Source organism: Nesoenas mayeri (assembly GCF_963082525.1).
Source record: "Nesoenas mayeri genome assembly, chromosome: 4".
Classification (NCBI taxonomy): Eukaryota; Metazoa; Chordata; class Aves; order Columbiformes; family Columbidae; genus Nesoenas; species Nesoenas mayeri.
Window position 1 is genome coordinate 13240740 of NC_137540.1, and position 19212 is coordinate 13259951.

Here is a 19212-nt window from a genome sequence, read left to right on the forward strand (position 1 = left end):
ATCTAAAACAGAAGCATCAATCTCCAACACAGAATAAAGCAACCAACACCAAATTGCAAATTGATGCACATAAATCATCAGTAGCGTGCAGTACAAGTTTGGAAATTTTAGTTCAGTGTTTCTAGACTAGTCAAAACTCATATGTGTCAGTACCACTGCCATCACTCACACCAGTGCAACAGTGAGGCACGTTAACAGAGTTCATAACATTCTTACTTGAATTCTTTGTGTTGTTGACTATTTAAGTTTCCATCTGGTAGAGAACACAGAGTTGATACCACTTTCATAGTTCAGAACCATATAGGACACAATTTCTCTTACTGTGCATCAACTGCACTTTACCTACAGAGGTTTTTCCTATGTCCTGTTGAACTCCATGAAAGTGCAGAAAAAGGATGGACAGCTTAGTGATTGTATCATGCTCACCAACACTCCAGGAGAGCTAATGTAGTTAAAGCAAGATTTCTTAATTAACTGCTTTAAGATGGAAATCATGTTGTAATCCCTTTCTTAACAGTTTTTTCCTCAAGAGATTAATTTATATCTGCTCATTACTGTCTATATACTGCTGGTATTTTCTTCTGAACAGTTCTTTCTTCTAGGACGACTCCATAATTCTGCAAATAACCTTAAATAAGATGCTGCCATGCCCCCTTCCTCCTCATCTCTTTCATCTGCTAAGATATCACAGACCTTTAGCACACAAGCTTGCATCTGAACAGCCACATGCTCATCGTCCCTGCTCCACACACACACCACTATTACCAACTCTTATTGGTACATGACAAAGAAACAAAAAAACAAGGAAAAGATGTCATTGATGGGCCCTGGACTGATAGTTCACTCACATATGATCCTTTACTCGCATTCTTCCTCCCACTCCTGTCAACTTAGACAGCAGCATTCAGAACAGCCAAAAACTTTGATCATCTTCTATCCATGATAAAGACTTTTTAGTTCTTGCTTTGTGTGAAGGCGTATGCAAACATGCAAGATAAAGAGGAATTTGATTACAATGGTTTTGCCCCTTTCACTCCATCAGCTATGTAGTTTTCCCCATTTGCTTTCTTTTCTTGATCTCATTTTCGGTTTGTCTTTCATGTTATCAATTGTTCCAGCAACCTACCCATCTATGCTCTTTGCAGCACCTCCTCTGCAATACCTTTGAACACCTATCTACAACTCAATCCTTATTTCAACATAGTTTCTTGTTGTTTTTAATCACACTCACCTTTTTTATCTTAATTATTTATTTTTGAGCAGTAATTCTTCAATCATTAAGTGTTTCTGCATTAACTCTAAAAAACGTTCTTGCTCCTAAGTAAAGAGAGATTTCACACCATCCCCAGCGTATTGTACACATCATCACGCAGAAGAAACCGAAACCTCTTCAATGCATTGCTTCACTAACGGTTTCAGGAGGTGATATTTCAATATTACCTTTTCCCAGTATACTAGACACACTAAGTCCATTCTACTTCACAATCCACCAAACCCTTTTCTTTTTTTTCAGTAAAAAGGCAGGAAAAAAAAAAAAAAAAAAAAAAATTAAACCCTTGCACAAGCTATGAACATGTGCATAGAAAACTGGAGGGAAGGAAAATAATTAACAAGTGAGAATTGCTGTGAAGGTCCATCTAACTAAACAGCTTATAGGAAAACCTGTAAGGTTTAAGACTGAGCCACATAGATTAAAGGCAAAATGTTAATGCCTATACAAGTAGAAGACAAAAAGGTCTATGTAAGTTCTCATTCTTAAAATGCCTTAGGGAAACTTTCTTATGGTAATTTAAACTGAAAAGGTTAAAACCTTAAATGGTATTATGTTCAGTCTGTATGCTTTGCTTCCATACAATGAAAGAAGAACATACAACTTGCTATGTGACCCGTTAACTCCACACATTTAAGGGAAAAGCCTAAAGAGAAACATGCCACAAAGTACTTGAGCCTCAGGCAATGCTCAACTTTCTAATAGTCAAGAGAGCAACAGAACACAGCATCTTCTATGAAATCTAGTGTCAGTTATAAGTCTAAAGCATTAGTTTTACATTACATGACATACTAGGAATCAGAAGCTCCATCAGAGTCAAGATGCTCTCACAAGAGTGAGTTTATGAAATACCACTTTATCTTCTGCAACTTCACTTTTATCAAGCTGGAAACACAAGCTAAGTTGGCAGATTCTTTTTAACTTCTTGTACATGCTCTTACAAAAACAGTTTCTCATGTCACCCATGACTTGGTATGATTTTCAGTTGGTGTCTGACTATCATTTGAGTATAAAATAAATAATGTTAGTGCAGAATCAAAATGTAGATAAGTGCTGTATTTAGTAGAAGTCCCTATAACATACATGACAAATATGTAAATAATAAATTAACAGAGTCAAACCACACAAAAGTGAAAGCACAGAAATTGTGTACTTGAACTCTTGTAACTAGTAAGCTACACTGAAATTCAGTAGCATTTTACCTCATTTTTAGCATTAATACACTGCAGTTGTTCACCTCTTCACGGTACACTACCACACAGGAAATTAAGGAGTTAAGGTTCAGTGCAAAACTTTTTTTGTAGTGTTTTTTACTTCTTTCATGCAAGCTGTCTTGTTCACCATTTTTCTTCATTAGATCATAAAAGATCTTTTGATTTTGCATATATCAGCTTACATGTAGCTGCTTCCTATAAAGACTCATAAAAGCTTTGCGCTGTGAAGTTTGTCTACTATTTTTAATATTTTATGTCTCTTGGTACACAAGCCCTAAGTGTAAGCCTCCACAGTATGAACATCAATCTACCAAGGAGCTGAAGACTGTAAAACCATCCAGCCTTTCTGATGAAACCCATAGGAGTTGTAATGTTTTAAAAATAATAAAAAAAATCTTGATTAGTAAACTTCTTTTCAAATTAAAAAGTACTTCAGACACTTGATGTTGAAGGTACATATTTTTGACACAAACTTTATTCACCAGAAATGAGATACTGAAGCAAACTGTAATTATTACATTATGATTGAGTACATAGTACTACCAGTGACAGAGAAGCATGTGTGCCTCATGTTTAGTTATGGCTATATGTTTGACAGTCTTAAGTTTCTTAAAAAGCAGAAACACTTAAATCCTTTTGTGAATCTAGCTTTAAATCACACAGAATGGAGAGCTTGGTTCCAACACCCAGCTTCTGTGGAATTTCAAACTTAAACTAGAAACAGCAAAACTCTACATGGGAGAGACTGTGGAGAACCTCCCCTACTAGAGCTCTGCTTGCACTTCTCCAGCATGCTCCAGGTGCTGAGATCTTGAATACCTCATCAATGCACCACAAGAAGTCTACAAAAAGATACCAAACACCAACCAGCTTCATATCTGAGCTTGCTTTTAATTAAAAACGGTTATGGCTCCTAACAAGTTGGAATTATTTAAAGATAAGGTGAGAATAAAGCAGCATTCAAATATGTAAAAGGCTGGCCCAAAAAAAAAAAAAAAAAAAAAGAATCTATTCTCCAGGTCTCTGGAGAACACTATAAGTAGTAACAAGGTTAGATTATAGCAAGAAAAAAATCAGGTTAGATGTATGGATATTTTTTTTTTCTTCCTAATAAGAATTGTGAAGTGTAAGAGCAGATGAAGCATGCATCTCTCTAACAGACTTGGTTTCTTCTACCCGGAGAAGATAGATTCTATTTTCTGAGGTCCCCTTCCAAACCTCTCTCTTGAGATAAAAATCAGTCACTTGCACATTTGAATTTTACACATGATAAATGAATAAACACACTGGAAATCTAAAAACTTCCTTCTTTATAGGGTCTTGTAAATTAATTCATTATGCATTCAGATCTTTCTTCACATGAAATGGGATGGTTAGTCCTCGGCTTTGTTTCTACCATTTATAACTCTGTGAAATTAGAGAGCCTGACAAGATATACATTCATACCCTTCTTGTAACCACTGCAAAGCTACAGCTATCAAAACTCTACCGAAGCTGCAGATGTAGAGAGAAAGACTGTGTAGCAGTCCTTACCAGAAGAAAGGAGAGCATTAGAGAAAAAGGCACATACCACTCCCAGTCTTTGAGACTTAGGTGAGAAAAGTAATCTTTTATATAAAAAAGTGATGCCTTTAATACTGAATTACTAATGTCTTACAGAACAAATTGGTAGAAATCCCAGCAGCTTTTGCATTGCCAGTAGCCCAAGTTCAGGTGTCTGTAACTGCATCTGATGTGCTGCCTCTCAGTGTATCTTTTTTTTCAAACCCTACTAAGCTCATGGTAAAACCAGACTTCTAAATCCATTTCATTAAAAAAAAAAAAAAAAAAGAAAGTATAAGATATATCACACAATTAATACTGCTATTATAATATTCACAGCAGTCACTGAACTTTGAGTGCCAGCAAAACAGTCAGAAGTTACATCCTTGTCATGCTTCTGCCAGCTGCAAACAGCAGCAGATGCATGTGCTGTGGTTAATTCACTAGCAAAGACAACTCAAAGTTTGTAGGGTAACATATCAAAGACCAACCCCTTCTGCTTCCATGAAAGTCAGGATACTCTAATTAATCCCTAGCCTCAGCCATTCAAGTGGATTTGAAACTTTGTTAGCTAAAGAAAATGCAAAAGTCAACAGTTAAAAGAGATGGGGGCGGCCAGGGAGGGCAGGAAAGAGGGACAGAAGAGGAAAGAATAAAGAAAAGCTGGCCTTCAACTTCTCATATTTACTCCAAAAATCATTTAAGTTTTTTCAATTAAGAATAAGCTACTCCAAAACAGTGAAAAGCTCACTAATTAATTGTTCAGTAAAGCCTACACAATCAGTGATTTTAATTATATTACTGGTTTCAAAGATCATACAAGGAGTTCCAAAAAGAACAGCTTCTTCATAGTTCATCTGTTACCATGTACAACTCAATTTCTAAGCCTCTTCCTTAACCTATGTTAAATAAACAGCAAGAAAGATGGCACTTTAGTACTGCAGATGTAAAGTCCCTGGACAACTGTCACAGAACATCTGCTGAACAAACCTGTGTTTTTCTACATTGCCAGACAGCTTAAAACTTGAAATCAAACTTGTTTCCTCTTATCATTTAGATAACGGTAAAGGCTCTCTAAACCACCTGCACTTTACAACTTTTTGATGATACACTACTCTTGACTGAAACAGGGAAGAAAAAAGGAAAAAAAAATAGTAGCATGGAAAGCCAATACAGGTGCAGGGCCTGGGAGGAGGAAATGCTTGTTAGCATTGGTTGACAATCCTGGTTTTTTTACTCCACTGTTTATGAGTTTTCCATCATATTGCCAAATACCAAACATCACAGGCTCAATCCTTTGGAGTTCTCCTCCAAAGAGGTAAAAGTAACTTCACATAGGTAATAGCTGTTGGCATAAGATTTGCTGTACTTTAACACTGTCCAAACCAATGACTCATACAAGAAGGCTTTCAATTTTAATCAACACAAATCCCCGCTTCAAACTTGCAGTCAGCATAAAACCTTACATGACCTCTCACACTTTTTACAAACAAGTCTACAGATATTTGCATATGTTAGAGAACTATAAAACTGTTTTACTATTTAATATCACTTAACATTACTGGGCATATTCCAAGACAATGCAAATCTGTTGTGCACTCAGACACACAGGAACTATACCACAAATACTTGGTACAGCTTCACAGAGCACTAGGGCGTGTTACAGCAACAGAGAGAAACAGCAACATCCAACCATTCTTTATTAGTGTTATTCTAAAGTTCTGGTGCGCATGTCTCTTGTCACCTGTTCAGCTTAGTCAACTCTCTGGGGATTTTCTTTTCAAATATACGAATCAGAGATCAGGAGTTAGAAACAGAAAAGTTGTGCTTGTCTGGGAAATTGCAAAAGGAACCATGACATTAAATTTAGCACCAGTGTGCATAGGAAAAAAAATAAAACTGGTGTCCGTTCTGGAAAGAAAAAAAAAGATACTTAAGTTGTGTGGTACAGTTTCCACTATACTCATTTTTAGTAAAGAAGATGTATCTGCCATGGTTTACTGTTGCCTTGCAATAAACTCTGACACATCAGCTTGATAAAACTTCTATAGTTTTATATAAAACTTGTAAGTTCTTATATAATCACAAATTGTTCAGCAGCTTTTTTTTTATTTTCCCCTATTAAATTGTTCTTCTCCTGGGTCCCAGCTGATCAGGGACAGCTATTTGCATGGGAATGCATCTTCAGGAATGCAAATAAGTGGAAATCTTAATTCATAGCTTCATCTTTCCCCCAATATAAATCTCTTGGATGTGACCATCTCACATTGAAGTAATATATTAGATACACTTTAGTAATAAACTTTAGGACACTTCACAAGTTAAAAAAACCAGAACAAACGAACAGTTGAACATCACTGACCCAATTCAGTATGGGAGAAATAAGTATGTGCAAAGTCTCACAAGATGTGAAGTTTCTTGAAAAGACATGCAGAAGACGGCAAGAAACTTTATCTGTGAGTGATAGCAAAGCAGGTCCATCTGCAGCAACCTGCTGGGAGATATGGAAATTCACTATTTTTAGGGATTTATTGATTTCAGCAATTCACCCAAGCAAAATTCAAATTTTGCTTTAAGTTTGTACTACACCAACGCACACTAAAGGCGAGTTCAGTGCAAGTTTAACAGCATTGTGTTATTTAACAGGCAGCTGTTCCATTTCTAAATTCTCTGAATTCATGAGCTCTGGTCATGGATATCTTTCAAACTCAAAGCATTGGCTGCAAAATAAATCAACTCTGCAGGGTAAATTAGGTCTACACTTCTAGTACAGACTATTTTCTGTCCTGTGAATTAACCAAGCTCTGCCTTCTGACACTAATCTTAACTGTAGCACATGTGGGAGATACCTGCCTTGCCCTACTGTCTGAAGCAGGATCATAAGGGTACACATCTTTTTACAGACTAGTGTGCACATTCAGCCTTATCCATGGTTTATGTAAGAGTTCCTCTATGTCCTCATGGTCTTGAATAGCTGCCTGTATTCCTACTAATCACTGGAAGTATAAACTTGCTGCAGCAAAACCAAAAACAACTCCTATTGACAACACTAGAGATAGGATGGTAAAATTGGGTTATTCTGATTTTAACTTTTCTGTTTAAATAGAGAAGAATAGCCTAACAGACATGTTTGATTAAATTATTTCAGTTTAAGACATACTGTATTCTCACTTCTAGAGTCTGTAACACTCTTTGCCATTTCCTTTATACTTTCTGCTCCACTTCCACCTAAAATTTGAATGTGAGGCTTCAGCATTCTCTCTTATGTTTAAGACTGCTTTCTGCTCTAGAACTGCATGTGTGGGAAAAGTGCCCCAGAAGTGGTGCTGTAAGTAGTAGTTCTTCCCCTCAGCTATCAGTGCAGTAAGAATTGCTTGTTAAATACATTTGTATGTAGAAGCCCTTTCAGCTTATTCAAATATACAAAATCCACCAATGAAAGAATTTTTAGAGCACTTTATGATTATAAATACATGAGAAACTTTTAAGAAAAGACATTCAAACAGAGGTGAAAAGTCTTAACTTTCTAGGTCAACACTTGCATATGTATCATTGTGACCATCAGGGTTGCTGAAAACATATTTTAAAAGTTCTTCAAAAAAGATTCAATATTTCTACTAAAGAATGTTACATTGTTTATAAACTGGCACATTACAAGGCATCAGAAAATTTTTCTTGCTTACTATTACTAGGACAATTAGCACAAAAATAAAATAGTGTAATCTGGTTTAGCACATATGAAGAGAAGCCTTTCCATTTTAGGCCATGAATACATAGCCAGGTCTGGAGCAGCTGTGCAAAGCAGAGCAAAAGTCTGACAGTGTCTTCAAAGAAAGCTCTTTCTCCTCTTTAAATAAAGAAAATTAAAATAAAGTAAAACCAATGGAATGTTGAGTTGAGAGCTTCATGCTTTTTCAGTGCCTTTATACAATGCAAAAGGCAATCAGATGATTGGTAAGTCTTCCTAGAACTCAATTCCACATTACAACTTTCACTTCACAGAAAGCATATATAAACGCACCAGACCAGAATACCGAAATGCTCTGTGAAAAGTCTTGGAAAGCATGAAAAATGCTAACTTATGCTTTTGTTAAACGTTTCTTTCTTCCATGCTTTACACATTAACAAAAGTTCATTTAACAAGTGATTGAGGTATCCGATGAAGGGGGATGGGGTTGCCACGTTCCTTGTATTTGTGGACAGGGTATCATACAGGCAGTAGAACAAGCTTGCAGCACTGCTGTCAACAGCTATCTCCTGGTCCCCTGCCACAGAGCTGAAAATTTATATTCCCAGCACAGCACCTTGTCTCCAACACCTCATCTCCCTTAAATCTGAAATATGAGAATGAAGACTAGCTACCACATCTGCTTTCAAGAGCAGATCAGGGTAGGTGGACAGCAAAGGAATACAGGAAGGAAAAAAAAAAAGGGAAAAGAAAGAAGGAAAAAAAAAGGGAAAATAAAGAAGAGAAAAAGAAGAAAATCTTGACTGAAGCTGTTGTACTTCAACATAAGTATATTTACTGTAATAATAAGATAATAAGAGTTCATGGTTACTACTACTAGTACCAGATGTTGTGTCATATTTTGTTTTTCCAGTATGAAACCAAGAACCTTGTATACTGACCTAAATACTCAAACTGCCCATCATTAAACCCTGTACTAATAAGAAGCAGTCTTACCTAAAAAGCTGAGTCTGACTCACAATTATCTTTCATATTTCTATATTGCATTTTTGTCTGAAGACATTCATCTAACTGCTGTTCTTTGGAGTAAGGTAACTACGTCTAAAATAGAAGAAAGATTCAAGCTCTCAGAGAGAGCATGCCTGTACCAAATTAGTAAGATTTCCTTGTAAGAGACTTTTAAACATAAACAGGCTCTTACTCACCAGATTAATCCACTTCCATGATTTTAAAAGACTGCCTAAAGCTAGATGGCCAATCTGCTATTCCATTTATAGACACTTAATTTCACCCAATTTTTAGTCATTAGCAATTGAGAGGGCTTAATACTTCTGAAATTAGGACCTTAACAGCTGCTAGAAGTTGTGTCTTCACTTAGAAACTAGCAAAAAAAAAATCTAGAGTTAGTCTTGGTTTAGACTATTTGTTTTGCTTTAAGACACTACACTGAGAACAATGTAGACATGCATCCTGTTTATTCAGCAGGCAAGGACCTAACAGCCATCAGAGCTGGGAGGCTCTTTTACACCACCATGACAATGAGCAAGCACTACAGTTCAACCTCAACTTGTTTACCCAGTCTTAGCAGTCAGAGATAGAAAAAAAAAAAACAAAACCAGGATTTTTTTTATACTGCAAACATTGTCCAATAAACCCTTATGTACCACAAAAAGTTATGTCACTACACAGCACTAAAGAACTTCAATTTAACTAATATTCTGGGAAAGTTTTACACTAGCCACAAAATCCACTGAAGGTCTGTTGCTAGAGATAAGCCTTATCCTTTCTGAATTTTCCTTGTCATCCAAAGAAACAAAGACTGATAGATACATGCTTGTGAAGGCTGTGCTCAAAACAGCACTCTTCTAAAACATCTGTGAATATACAGGCTTACGTACACATTGGTATCCCTACAGAAACAAAGTTCTCAGTGACATACTGAAGGGACTTTGGCTTGCTGGAGAACACTAAGTAAATACATATTTTCATACAGCTTAGATAGCTGACAATCTTCTGAGGGAGACGAGGAGACCCCCTCCCTTGATAAATTTCTGATCCACTCAACACTTCAGAGTACTTTAAAATAAGTAGCAAGAAAGATTTGACATAATCTGTACATATTGTGAGAAGTAACATAAGGAGTTAATCAACATCTTCCTACCACATATTTTTAGACAAACATAAAACTGATGTGCTGGATCAGACCCAGAGATCCATTAGTCCAGTTTCCTTTCAGACAGAGCACAACATTGGAAGCTTCTGCCAGGGTCCTAAAAGGTCTGTTTCAAGCTTGTGAAGGAGAACTGCCCTACCTTTACGTCACATGAAGACCACTGACCACATAATTTTCACTCTGAAGTCAATTACTTTAAAGTCTTTCCAAAACACCAGTTACAACTGAGGGTATTAATATAAATACGTAAATAAATTCACTATGAATAATACATTTTGTTTTAAAAGTAAGCTATAAGGACAAAGTTTGATTTTTCCATGGTAAGTCTGCAAGCTCTGATAAGAGACAACAAGCCATGAAACAAGCATGTGTTAAACCACCTGCATTGTAGATTCTTTGGAAGGAAGACCTAAACAAAAGCCGGAATTTATTTGGGTTTTATTTCCAGTATTATTTTGAACTTTTTTTTTACCTTTTAAATGCTTCAGCGGGATTCCTCTCACATTCCCCAGGTTGCAAAAGACTTTGAATAGCAGGATCTCTTAGTTTGTCCTCATATCCCTGGATCAGTCCACTGCGGCAGATTTGTGTAACTAAACCTCTAATAAACCCTCCAACACACAGTGTGTCAGAATCTTGGGCCCTGCAGAAATGGAAGGCAAGAGCTTGACGATGTAAGCCTCGTTGTATATTTGCAGGCGAGCTTGGCCACAGTAACTCAGTACAGAGGGCTGTCTTCCCACTACCAGGCCCTCCTACCAACAATACACCCCAGGCAGCTCCTTTCCCAGAGACACCACTGGTATTATTCCCAGAATTTGCTACAAGAGATGGTTTGTTGGCAACACTATTGCTGCAGTTAGCTTTCTCCTGGAGGCAGTGCTGAAGCTTGTGGAAAACCCACTCCCTACAGTAAAACTGTTTTCCCTGCAGCAAACTGGTTTGAGCCATTTTATAAAGGTTCTTCTCTTGGATTTGTCATAAGCAGCAGTACACCTTCAACATCTCAGAGTCGGAGACACAGGTTCATCTTGCACAGAACTTGACAGAGGTTAAGGTAATCAGTTAACCTTTCTTGTAAATCTTTACAGCCTCTTCGCAGGAAGGGTGTCACTCCATTTGTATGCTTTAATACGATTAGCATAACACATCACAGTTCAGCTGACATCATGCAGTAGTGTCTGATACCAACGCTCAATACTTCGCATATGGCTCAAAAGTTCATACAGCTCCATGGCTGCATCTGTAGTTTATGCAGTTGTGTGTGTCCCCAGTATACAGGGGAGACAATACATCTGGAAAAACTGAGGGGAAGCCAACTTTTCAGTGTATGCTAAACGCCTTTCAACTCTAGGCATTAATCTGTCTGGGTATACATCCAGAAAAAAAAGCTGTCCATAATAAAATGTTCCCTCTGGAAATTTAATAAAGAAAGTGATTTTTCTTCAGAGCACTATATACATACCACAAATGTGGATAAGTACCACTTACTAAGAAATGGTCAGTTTGGACAGCAAGCTTTGCAGACTTCATGCCTCTGGGCGGGTGTCTGAGAAGTGCTTCAGATTATGGTTTCTTATGCAGTATAGATGACAGGAAAAAAATATGGTTACAGCTTCTTATTTCAATACATTCGTAAGTGTCTTCTCCAGGAATCTGGATTCTTACTGAACCTGTTCTCAGGTATCTTAATCGCAAGATGTCAGAAGAGACAACATCTTCCCCTAGAGCTCTGAAATAAAGAAGACAGCACTTTTAACCCTAGATGCAAGTCACAATTCAGTCAATTGCAAATGCAGACAACAAAGAGTACAGTCAAGGGCTCTTATTCTCTTTTTTTTTTTTTGCTTATTCTATTTAATAAAATTAATCTAAAAATCTGTTTTAAAGGAATTTCTTGTCACAAGGTATGATTACCCACACATAGAAAACCATAACAAAAAACAATGCACAGATATGACAGTGGCCTCAAAACCACAGGAGCAGTCTTGCGTTTTTCTCTTAAGGAGAACTGAAGATATCCCTTTACCTCAGAAACATTCTTCCTAACAAGGTTTTATCACCAAATCCTCCCTCCACCCAATTTTTCTACTGCTGGTCATGGTTGTTTTTTTAAGTTTATTTTACATGCGAGAGCTGCCGACGGCTCTGTGCACACTTCTTTGTTCGGGGCTCGCAGGCAGTGGGGCGCCCGGCAGACTCCAGGGTCACGGTTTCACACCCCCACCGCCGACACCTCACGCCCCGTCGCTGCGCTTGTCACCGCTCCATTCCCCACGGCCCGGCCCCGTCCCCGGCATGACACCCCCTCCGAACAAAACCCTTTATCCCGGGCTGCGCTTCAACCCCACGCTCCAGCTTCTTTTCAGCCGAGCCACACACGCACACACACACATGGCTCAAAAGTCACTTCGGCAGCGTCCTGGCAGCCCGGTCATCCTCCTGTGAAAAACCCCGAAGTCAAGTGAGCAGCTGCAAAGCTCCCCCCTCCTCTCCCGCCCTTCATCTGCTTCTTATACCCACGGCGCTGAGCACACCCGCCCTGTCCCCCGCTCCCCTCCCCCAGCGCACACACACACACACCCGGCTCCGCACAAAGATCCCGGGCACGGCACCCCCACCCCGCCGGGGGCCCGGCCCCCGGCGCGGCACCGCTGCCAGCCCGGCGCCCACCACACAGCACCCCCGCCGCTGTCAGCGCCCTGCTCCCCTCAGGCGGCGCGCGGGGCGGCAGGTACAGCCCGCCCCAACCGCCCTGCAACGGCCGCCCCGCCGCCAACCGCCCCAACCGCCGCCCCGACAGGGACGACCCGCCGCCTGCTCCGCAGCCAGGCGAGGGGCCTCCCCAGCGCTGCTCACTCACCTCCGCCGTCGCCCCTGAGCCGCCCGCCGCTTGTGCTCCTCCAGGCTCTCCCCGCGGCAGCACGACCCTCCTCTTCCTCCAGGCCCCTGGGCTCCCGCCCCCGGGCACCGCCGTGCCAGGGCCGCCGCCCCACGCCCCGGTCCGCGGCTGCCTCAGCCCGTGTGGTACTCTCCTCGGCGCCTCCTTGACCCCCTCCGCCCGGCCCCGCCTCGCCGCCCGCGGCCCCGCCCCGGCCCGCCCCCTCCGGCGGCTGCTCCGCCCCCTTCCTCTCCAGCGCGTGCGGCGGCGGGGGCGGGGACAGATGCCGCCTGGCATCTGGGGCGAAGTGGTCCTGGGCGCAGGGACACGAGGGGAGCGGCTGCCGCCGAGTAGCGGATCCGTTCACCCCCGCCCCCCTCTCTGTTCACCACCTCCCCGGCTTTTGTCCAGGTCTCGCCGCCGCCTGCCAGCGCCACAGCGCCCCTCGGAAACGCGGCGGCCGTGAGTGCGGCGCCCCTTCGGCCACAGACCGCCCCGCGGGCCGCCCGCCTTCCCGCGGCGGCGGGACCGTCCCGGCGCGGCCCTGCAGGGGGCGGCAGCGCGGCTCCTGAGCGGGGCGGGGCGGGGCGGGGGCCGCTGAACGCGGTGCCCGCGGCCCGGGCCCTCCGGCGCTGCTCCGACGGTACCCGCCGGCCGGGCCCTGCCCGGGAGCAGCCCCATGTGAAAAACGAAGAACAAAGGTTCCGTTTGGGGGCAAACCAGCCGTCACACCCGCCCCGGGACGCCTCACTTCGCAGCCCAACGCTGGTGTGAGAGCAGCGTGCACAGGCTCTCCAGTGCAAGATCTTTATTTTTTTTGACCAAGCTCATGCCTAATAACATTTTTTTTCTCCCTTCTGCCACACCATTGCCTTTTCTCATTTTTCCCGTTTCGGCCAGACTTTCATTATGCCGATGGAGGAAGCGCAGCCTCACAAAACACAAGCAGCACTTCTACCTCCACCCTCTTGCTTCTGGTGATGGGCACAAGTCATGTCTCCCAGGCTGCTGAAGCCAGGGACCAGTCCCAGCCAAGAGGTCAGGGCAGCCTGGCCCTTGTCTTGCACCACCTTAAAATTGTGACTGTCCGCCTTTACAGTTTGTGCATCTCATTGGAAACGTGGGCCTTAATAGGGGTGAAAATAGGGTAGAACTTGTCCTGGCCACTTTCGGGAGGCTCCTGTGAAGCCACCTCCACCCATGAGAAGAAAAGTAGAGCGTCCCTTTATTTTGGCTGCATGATAGCGGAGGAAAGGTTTACATTAAAATATGCACCTATTGGAGGTGGCTATGTTATTTATGATAAGGCACCTTTCCATTAACTGCTGGATCAAGGTCTCTATGATTGCTAAATAGTGCCTTCATTTTAGCACAGCTCTGTATGGTTTCATATACCAGATAATTAAAGTATTGTGGAATACACACTGAATATATCCATATGCTACAACAGAGTGATTTAGGGCCCTTCAAGGAGTGTCCTAAGATTCTTTGTAGGAGCAAAATGAAAAAATTAAATAAATTCACTTAGTATACTGAAGAGCTTAGAAAAACAAGTCTGCCTGCTTCTGAAAACCAGTAGAACAAGTTTGAAGAACCTTTGGAAGCAGTGAATTACAAATTCGCAAAGCAATTGGGAGTGAGGGAGAAACAGAAATAAGATTAAAAGTAAGAAAACGTTGTGTGGCTGTTTTGTTTTTAAGCTTTCTTACTTGGTTGGATTTTTTAACCATGTACTTTAGGCAAATAGTCTTCTCTGTGGTATGGGGTTTTTTTCCCAGCTGCACCTCCCATTTTGAAATCTAGTGGAAACTCAAGACTTCCAAAACTGATGCTAACACAAGTTCCAAGAGACTTTGAACTGTGAAATATTTTCTCTTTTCTTCTTTTAACGGTAAAGGGTTAGAGGTAGATAGCATTTGGAGTGATGAAATTGCAGGTCTGGACAGCCAAGCTGGCTAGAGACAAAACAGAGGTTGACAAAGGAAAAGAAACTGTAATTAAAGAAACACAGGAAATAATTGCAGATTTGACATCTTAAGAGACAGATATTTGACACAAATATTAGACTGGTAGATGTTCCAGGAAAAAAAAAAAAAATGGACAATGGTAAGACCCAAGGGAAAGCAGAGCTTCTGCTTTTCTGATGGCCAAGGCAAATGAAAACCAGATTCACATGAAAAGGTGCTGTCTGATTTCACAACATCTGATGTGAGTGTACTGCAGCAGGAGTAATAATAGCATGGTTTGCTAAAATCAGAGATATTTAACTGTAGTCATAATGGAGTTGTAGATAATAATTGTGAAAATACTAATCTTTCCGTACTAATACGTAAATCCTAAAAGCAAGCAGAGGATGGTAATTTGATTTTAGCATGGGACAGAGGACACAAAATAACTACCCACACAAAAGATAACTTGTGGGTAGTGCACTGAGCAAAGCTTCACTTCAGGATATCGCTCCTACAACTAACATGAGGAGCGTTAAGTACTTGTGGGAATGTCAAGGAGAAGAAGGAAGGGGGAAGGGAGGGGAGAATAAAATGCAGCAGGCCTACAATATAATTATACCCTTATCACTGGGTGGATTTTTAGTCTTTCTTTCCAAAGAATTCAAAATATTGCAAGATCCAAAGCCTGATCTACACACTTCTTTCCAAAAGGTTGTATGTATGACCTAAAGGTGAAGGCTGGTAGTGGCCATGCATTGAGCCCCTGTATTACTATCAGGAAGCAAAAGCATATAGGCACTTTTGATGATTTTTGGGGTTTTTTTTTAAGTTAAAAAACTCCTCAAAAAAGTTAAAAGGGTTAAAAAAAGAGATTGTTATGAAGAGGCTCAGCTGCTTAGGCTAGGATCTTTCATCTGTACACAAAAACTAAGACCTCGAATTCACCTTTCAAAAGCAAGGCATTTTGTTATCAAGTTTATTTGCATAGTACCTCCTATATATAACATGACAGCTTAGATGACATCATCCTAGTGAATTATTATAGCTGAGAGTCAGATATTACTGATACAATTGTGCAATGTTGTAGTTAATGAGACAGTATCAGGTTAAGAACCAAACCTTATTTTGTGGTTTTGTATAACTCAGTTTGACATAGATGGCAAACCAACCAGGATATAATTGGATGCAGCCTTGCAGGCTACAAGACTGACAGATAAGACCGAAAAGAGACACAAAGAAGATGAAACAGATCAAAATTTCTTATCTTAAAAAAAGCAAAAAAAAAAGCAACTCTGTTGTAGCTTCAGTGGTCTGAAGCTGTAGCAACCTTCCTGCCTAACCCAAGCCACATTGCAGGGCCCCTTTTTAAAATACAATGAGAAGTTTCTGTCGTGCAAGGTTTTAGGTATGGTTTTGTACTTATGCTAATTAAATACTAGTTAATGCTGAGAAGAAACTTTTAGTAAAAATATTGCACAAAAAGTAACAACATTACGAAATCTATGACAACACTGAAAAACCTAAGGGGTGCATTAAATGAAAGTCTGTTACACTTTCTAAATGACTTGACAGGATATTAGAATATACTATTATGTGGTTTTTAAAGTATTTTAACAGTTCCAATGTGATGTTATTTGGATATGAAAGTAGTCAAACCTGATGGGCAAGAGAACGTAATTGATTACGACGAGAAAGGCAGCATGAGGCTGATACTTGAAGTCACAATCCGGGCCATCACATTCATATATGAAATTTTGTTTGCTTTGTTTGCTTTAGTTCAGTTCAGTTTAGTTCAGTTTGTCCATTTTCTGTTTCGTGCATGACTCAGACCCACTGTGGGTCCCATGGTCCGAGTGCCGGCGTGTTACAGCCAGCTCGGAGCCAGCTCTGCACACAAAGAGAGCAGAGCTGCAAATCCTAGCAAGCTCGTAATGTCATTGGTAAAGCTTTTAGTAGGCAGTGATTCACATCCAAAAATAAATGTTTCACAAGGGTGGGCCTGAGGCATGATTATCTGCTTAGTAGTTATTTTAACTACTTTTCTAACTTTAAGTTACTCATTCTTCCTGCATAATTGTGTATTAATTTAGATACTTTCATTCTATGACAGGTAAAATTAGTGAAGCTGATGGTAAATAAAGGTAGTGTAGACTTAGTTTAACATGAGAACATAACATAAAATTTCTATAATTTCCAAGCAAATAGTGAAAGTTTTATCACATGAAATATTTATACATGGGCATTTCTCCGATACCGATATTTCAGGTCTCAGTCCCAAAATCTATCTAGGGCTAGATGCACTTTTGTCTTGGGCCTCTCAGTATCATATAAGATGCCTTCACAAAAATGATCTGGAAGTCCTGTAGGTGGGGTGGCCCGTTCAGCTTGGACCCACTGCAGTGTTTGTAGGTCACTTTTGGGCAGGGCAGCTGCCTCACTGTTTGCATCCCAGCCTACAGAGATGCTGGGGCTTGCTCTGTCCCACGCACAGAGCTCTGCACCTCTCCGGATTGAACCTCATGAGACTGCTGCCAGTCTGGTTTTGAAATTCAACAGGCTCCCTCTGGACTGAAGCTCTGCCATTTGCTAGGCCAGCCACTCCACCAGCATAGCAAAGTGCTCTTCCATGAGTTGATGTGTAATCCTCCAGGCTAGTGATGAATGTTTGGGAAGACACCAGCTCCTGGCATTGATCTTGGAGCCTCCTGTGAGTCACTAGCTGCCACACAGACATTGCGCCACCAGTCACCATTTTCTGAACCAAGCAGTACAGCCGGTTTCTAACCCATCTGATGGTTCGTTCCTGCAGGCCATAACTCCTCAGCTCCTAAATGAGAATGCTACAGGGAATGTGTCAAAAGCCTTGATGAGGTCCGGTTAGATCACATTCAGCAGCCAGTTATCACCTGCAGAGCCACTCAGTCAGTTGTGCTGCTAAAGCAGGCTGCCTGGCTACGTTCTTGTCCGTCACGTACCTGGAGATGGTCTCTAAGAGGATGTCCTTCGTGTGCGAGACTGACCATCTAGTTCACTGCATCCTTCTTGCCTTTTTTAAAAGAAGAACATAATGCCTTTTTTTTTTCTTTCTTTTCCTAGTTATCGGGGACTTCCCATCATCGCTGTGATTTTCAATAGATGAAGGCAATAATGTTCTTTTACATAAGAATATAGCTAGGAAATATAATAGTTCCTTTCAACTTCTTCCTCAAGTCTCCCTCATTACCCAGTAATTTGGGTAGGAGTACTATCTATCCTGTCTATTGAAACTGCATATCTGTGAACAAAGGCCACAAAATGATTGAGCTGAAGCAAAATTAAACAAAAGATCCCGGATAGGATAATGTGGTGGCTGGAACACTTGGCTCGGAGAGGAGGGACCTATATTCTAATTCCCCCTGAAAAGGAAATTGTTCCCATTTCCAGGCTGACAGCATTAATTTCTGGGTCATTACAGAGCTGCCACCACAACATGTTCTAGTTGCACTTTGGTGGAAAAATAGCTACTGTGCTTTGAATCAGAAAAGGCAATTAACTGCTCCTTGATAAACAAGGGCCAGGATCTGTGGCCTCCGTCAAACACATCTGTCCTGCAGCCACAAAAAAGGGAAAGGAGGAGGCTTACATGCACTTATCATCATCCTTTGTGCAAGTACATATGTGCATCAAATACCCTAGCAGTAGTAGATGGTCATTTTGTAGCTAAAAACAGAACTGAGACAAACTCAAATGACCTGCTGCCCATGTCTGGAAAACACGGTGGGTGGGGAGAGGCACCCACACTGCCTGGCCTGGCAGCTCACCCCACTGCTCAACACAGGAGCAAAGAGACAGGACAGGCGGCCCTACCTGGACAGAAGCATCAGCAAGAATTAATACATCAAAGTATAGCCCAGCTGAGCTACCAAAACCAGAGCAAAACAGCAGCAGCATTGCAGATACCATAAGGATATGGGTGCCTGGTAGCTTGAGTATCTTTTGTATCAATTGACCAGTTATAACTGTGATTATGTCTACTACCATGGCATACTGTCACCCTAGTACTACAATTGCTCATCACCGCTACGCTGTCAATAAAAATGCTTCTCCAGATGGCTATTCAAAGTAGGAGCTTGGTTTAAATGCTCTGAATTGCTTCTGGAGTAGCCTTTTTCTTCCTCTTTTGACATGAGAGCACCAGCCTCCCAATTTCAGCCCTTGGACTGTGCACTAAATTTAGCAAATGGGCTGTGAGACACTTTTATGCCTTTTGGGCAAAATGCCAGGCATTGTCTTTCAAGATTTGCTGCAGCATCATATGCATATATATATATATATATATATATATATCTCCAAATATATATCTGTATAAAACTAGGAAGAGATGAATCTTCTATTTAATAATTGATAATCAACCTCTGATACTTATTGGGCATGGGTTTAGCTGAATGTCTGGAAAGTGCATTGCAATTGTTAGACAGCTAAACAAAACGACTCCAAAATTAGAGCTTTTCACATC

The 19212-nt window shown here is 41.1% G+C and overlaps 1 protein-coding gene across 1 annotated transcript in view; it reads right to left on the reverse strand.

Moving 5' to 3' along the window:
• The window catches only part of ANKRD50 (ankyrin repeat domain containing 50), a gene marked incomplete at both ends in the record, with an annotated part of 35714 nt that extends 24845 nt beyond the window's left edge, over positions 1-10869 (reverse strand). Inside the window, 2 exon segments of the mRNA XM_080344429.1 lie at positions 10360-10842; positions 10844-10869. Of these exon segments, the coding sequence (XP_080200555.1) occupies positions 10360-10842; positions 10844-10869 (509 nt within the window).
• Positions 10870-19212: the final 8343 nt, after the last annotated feature.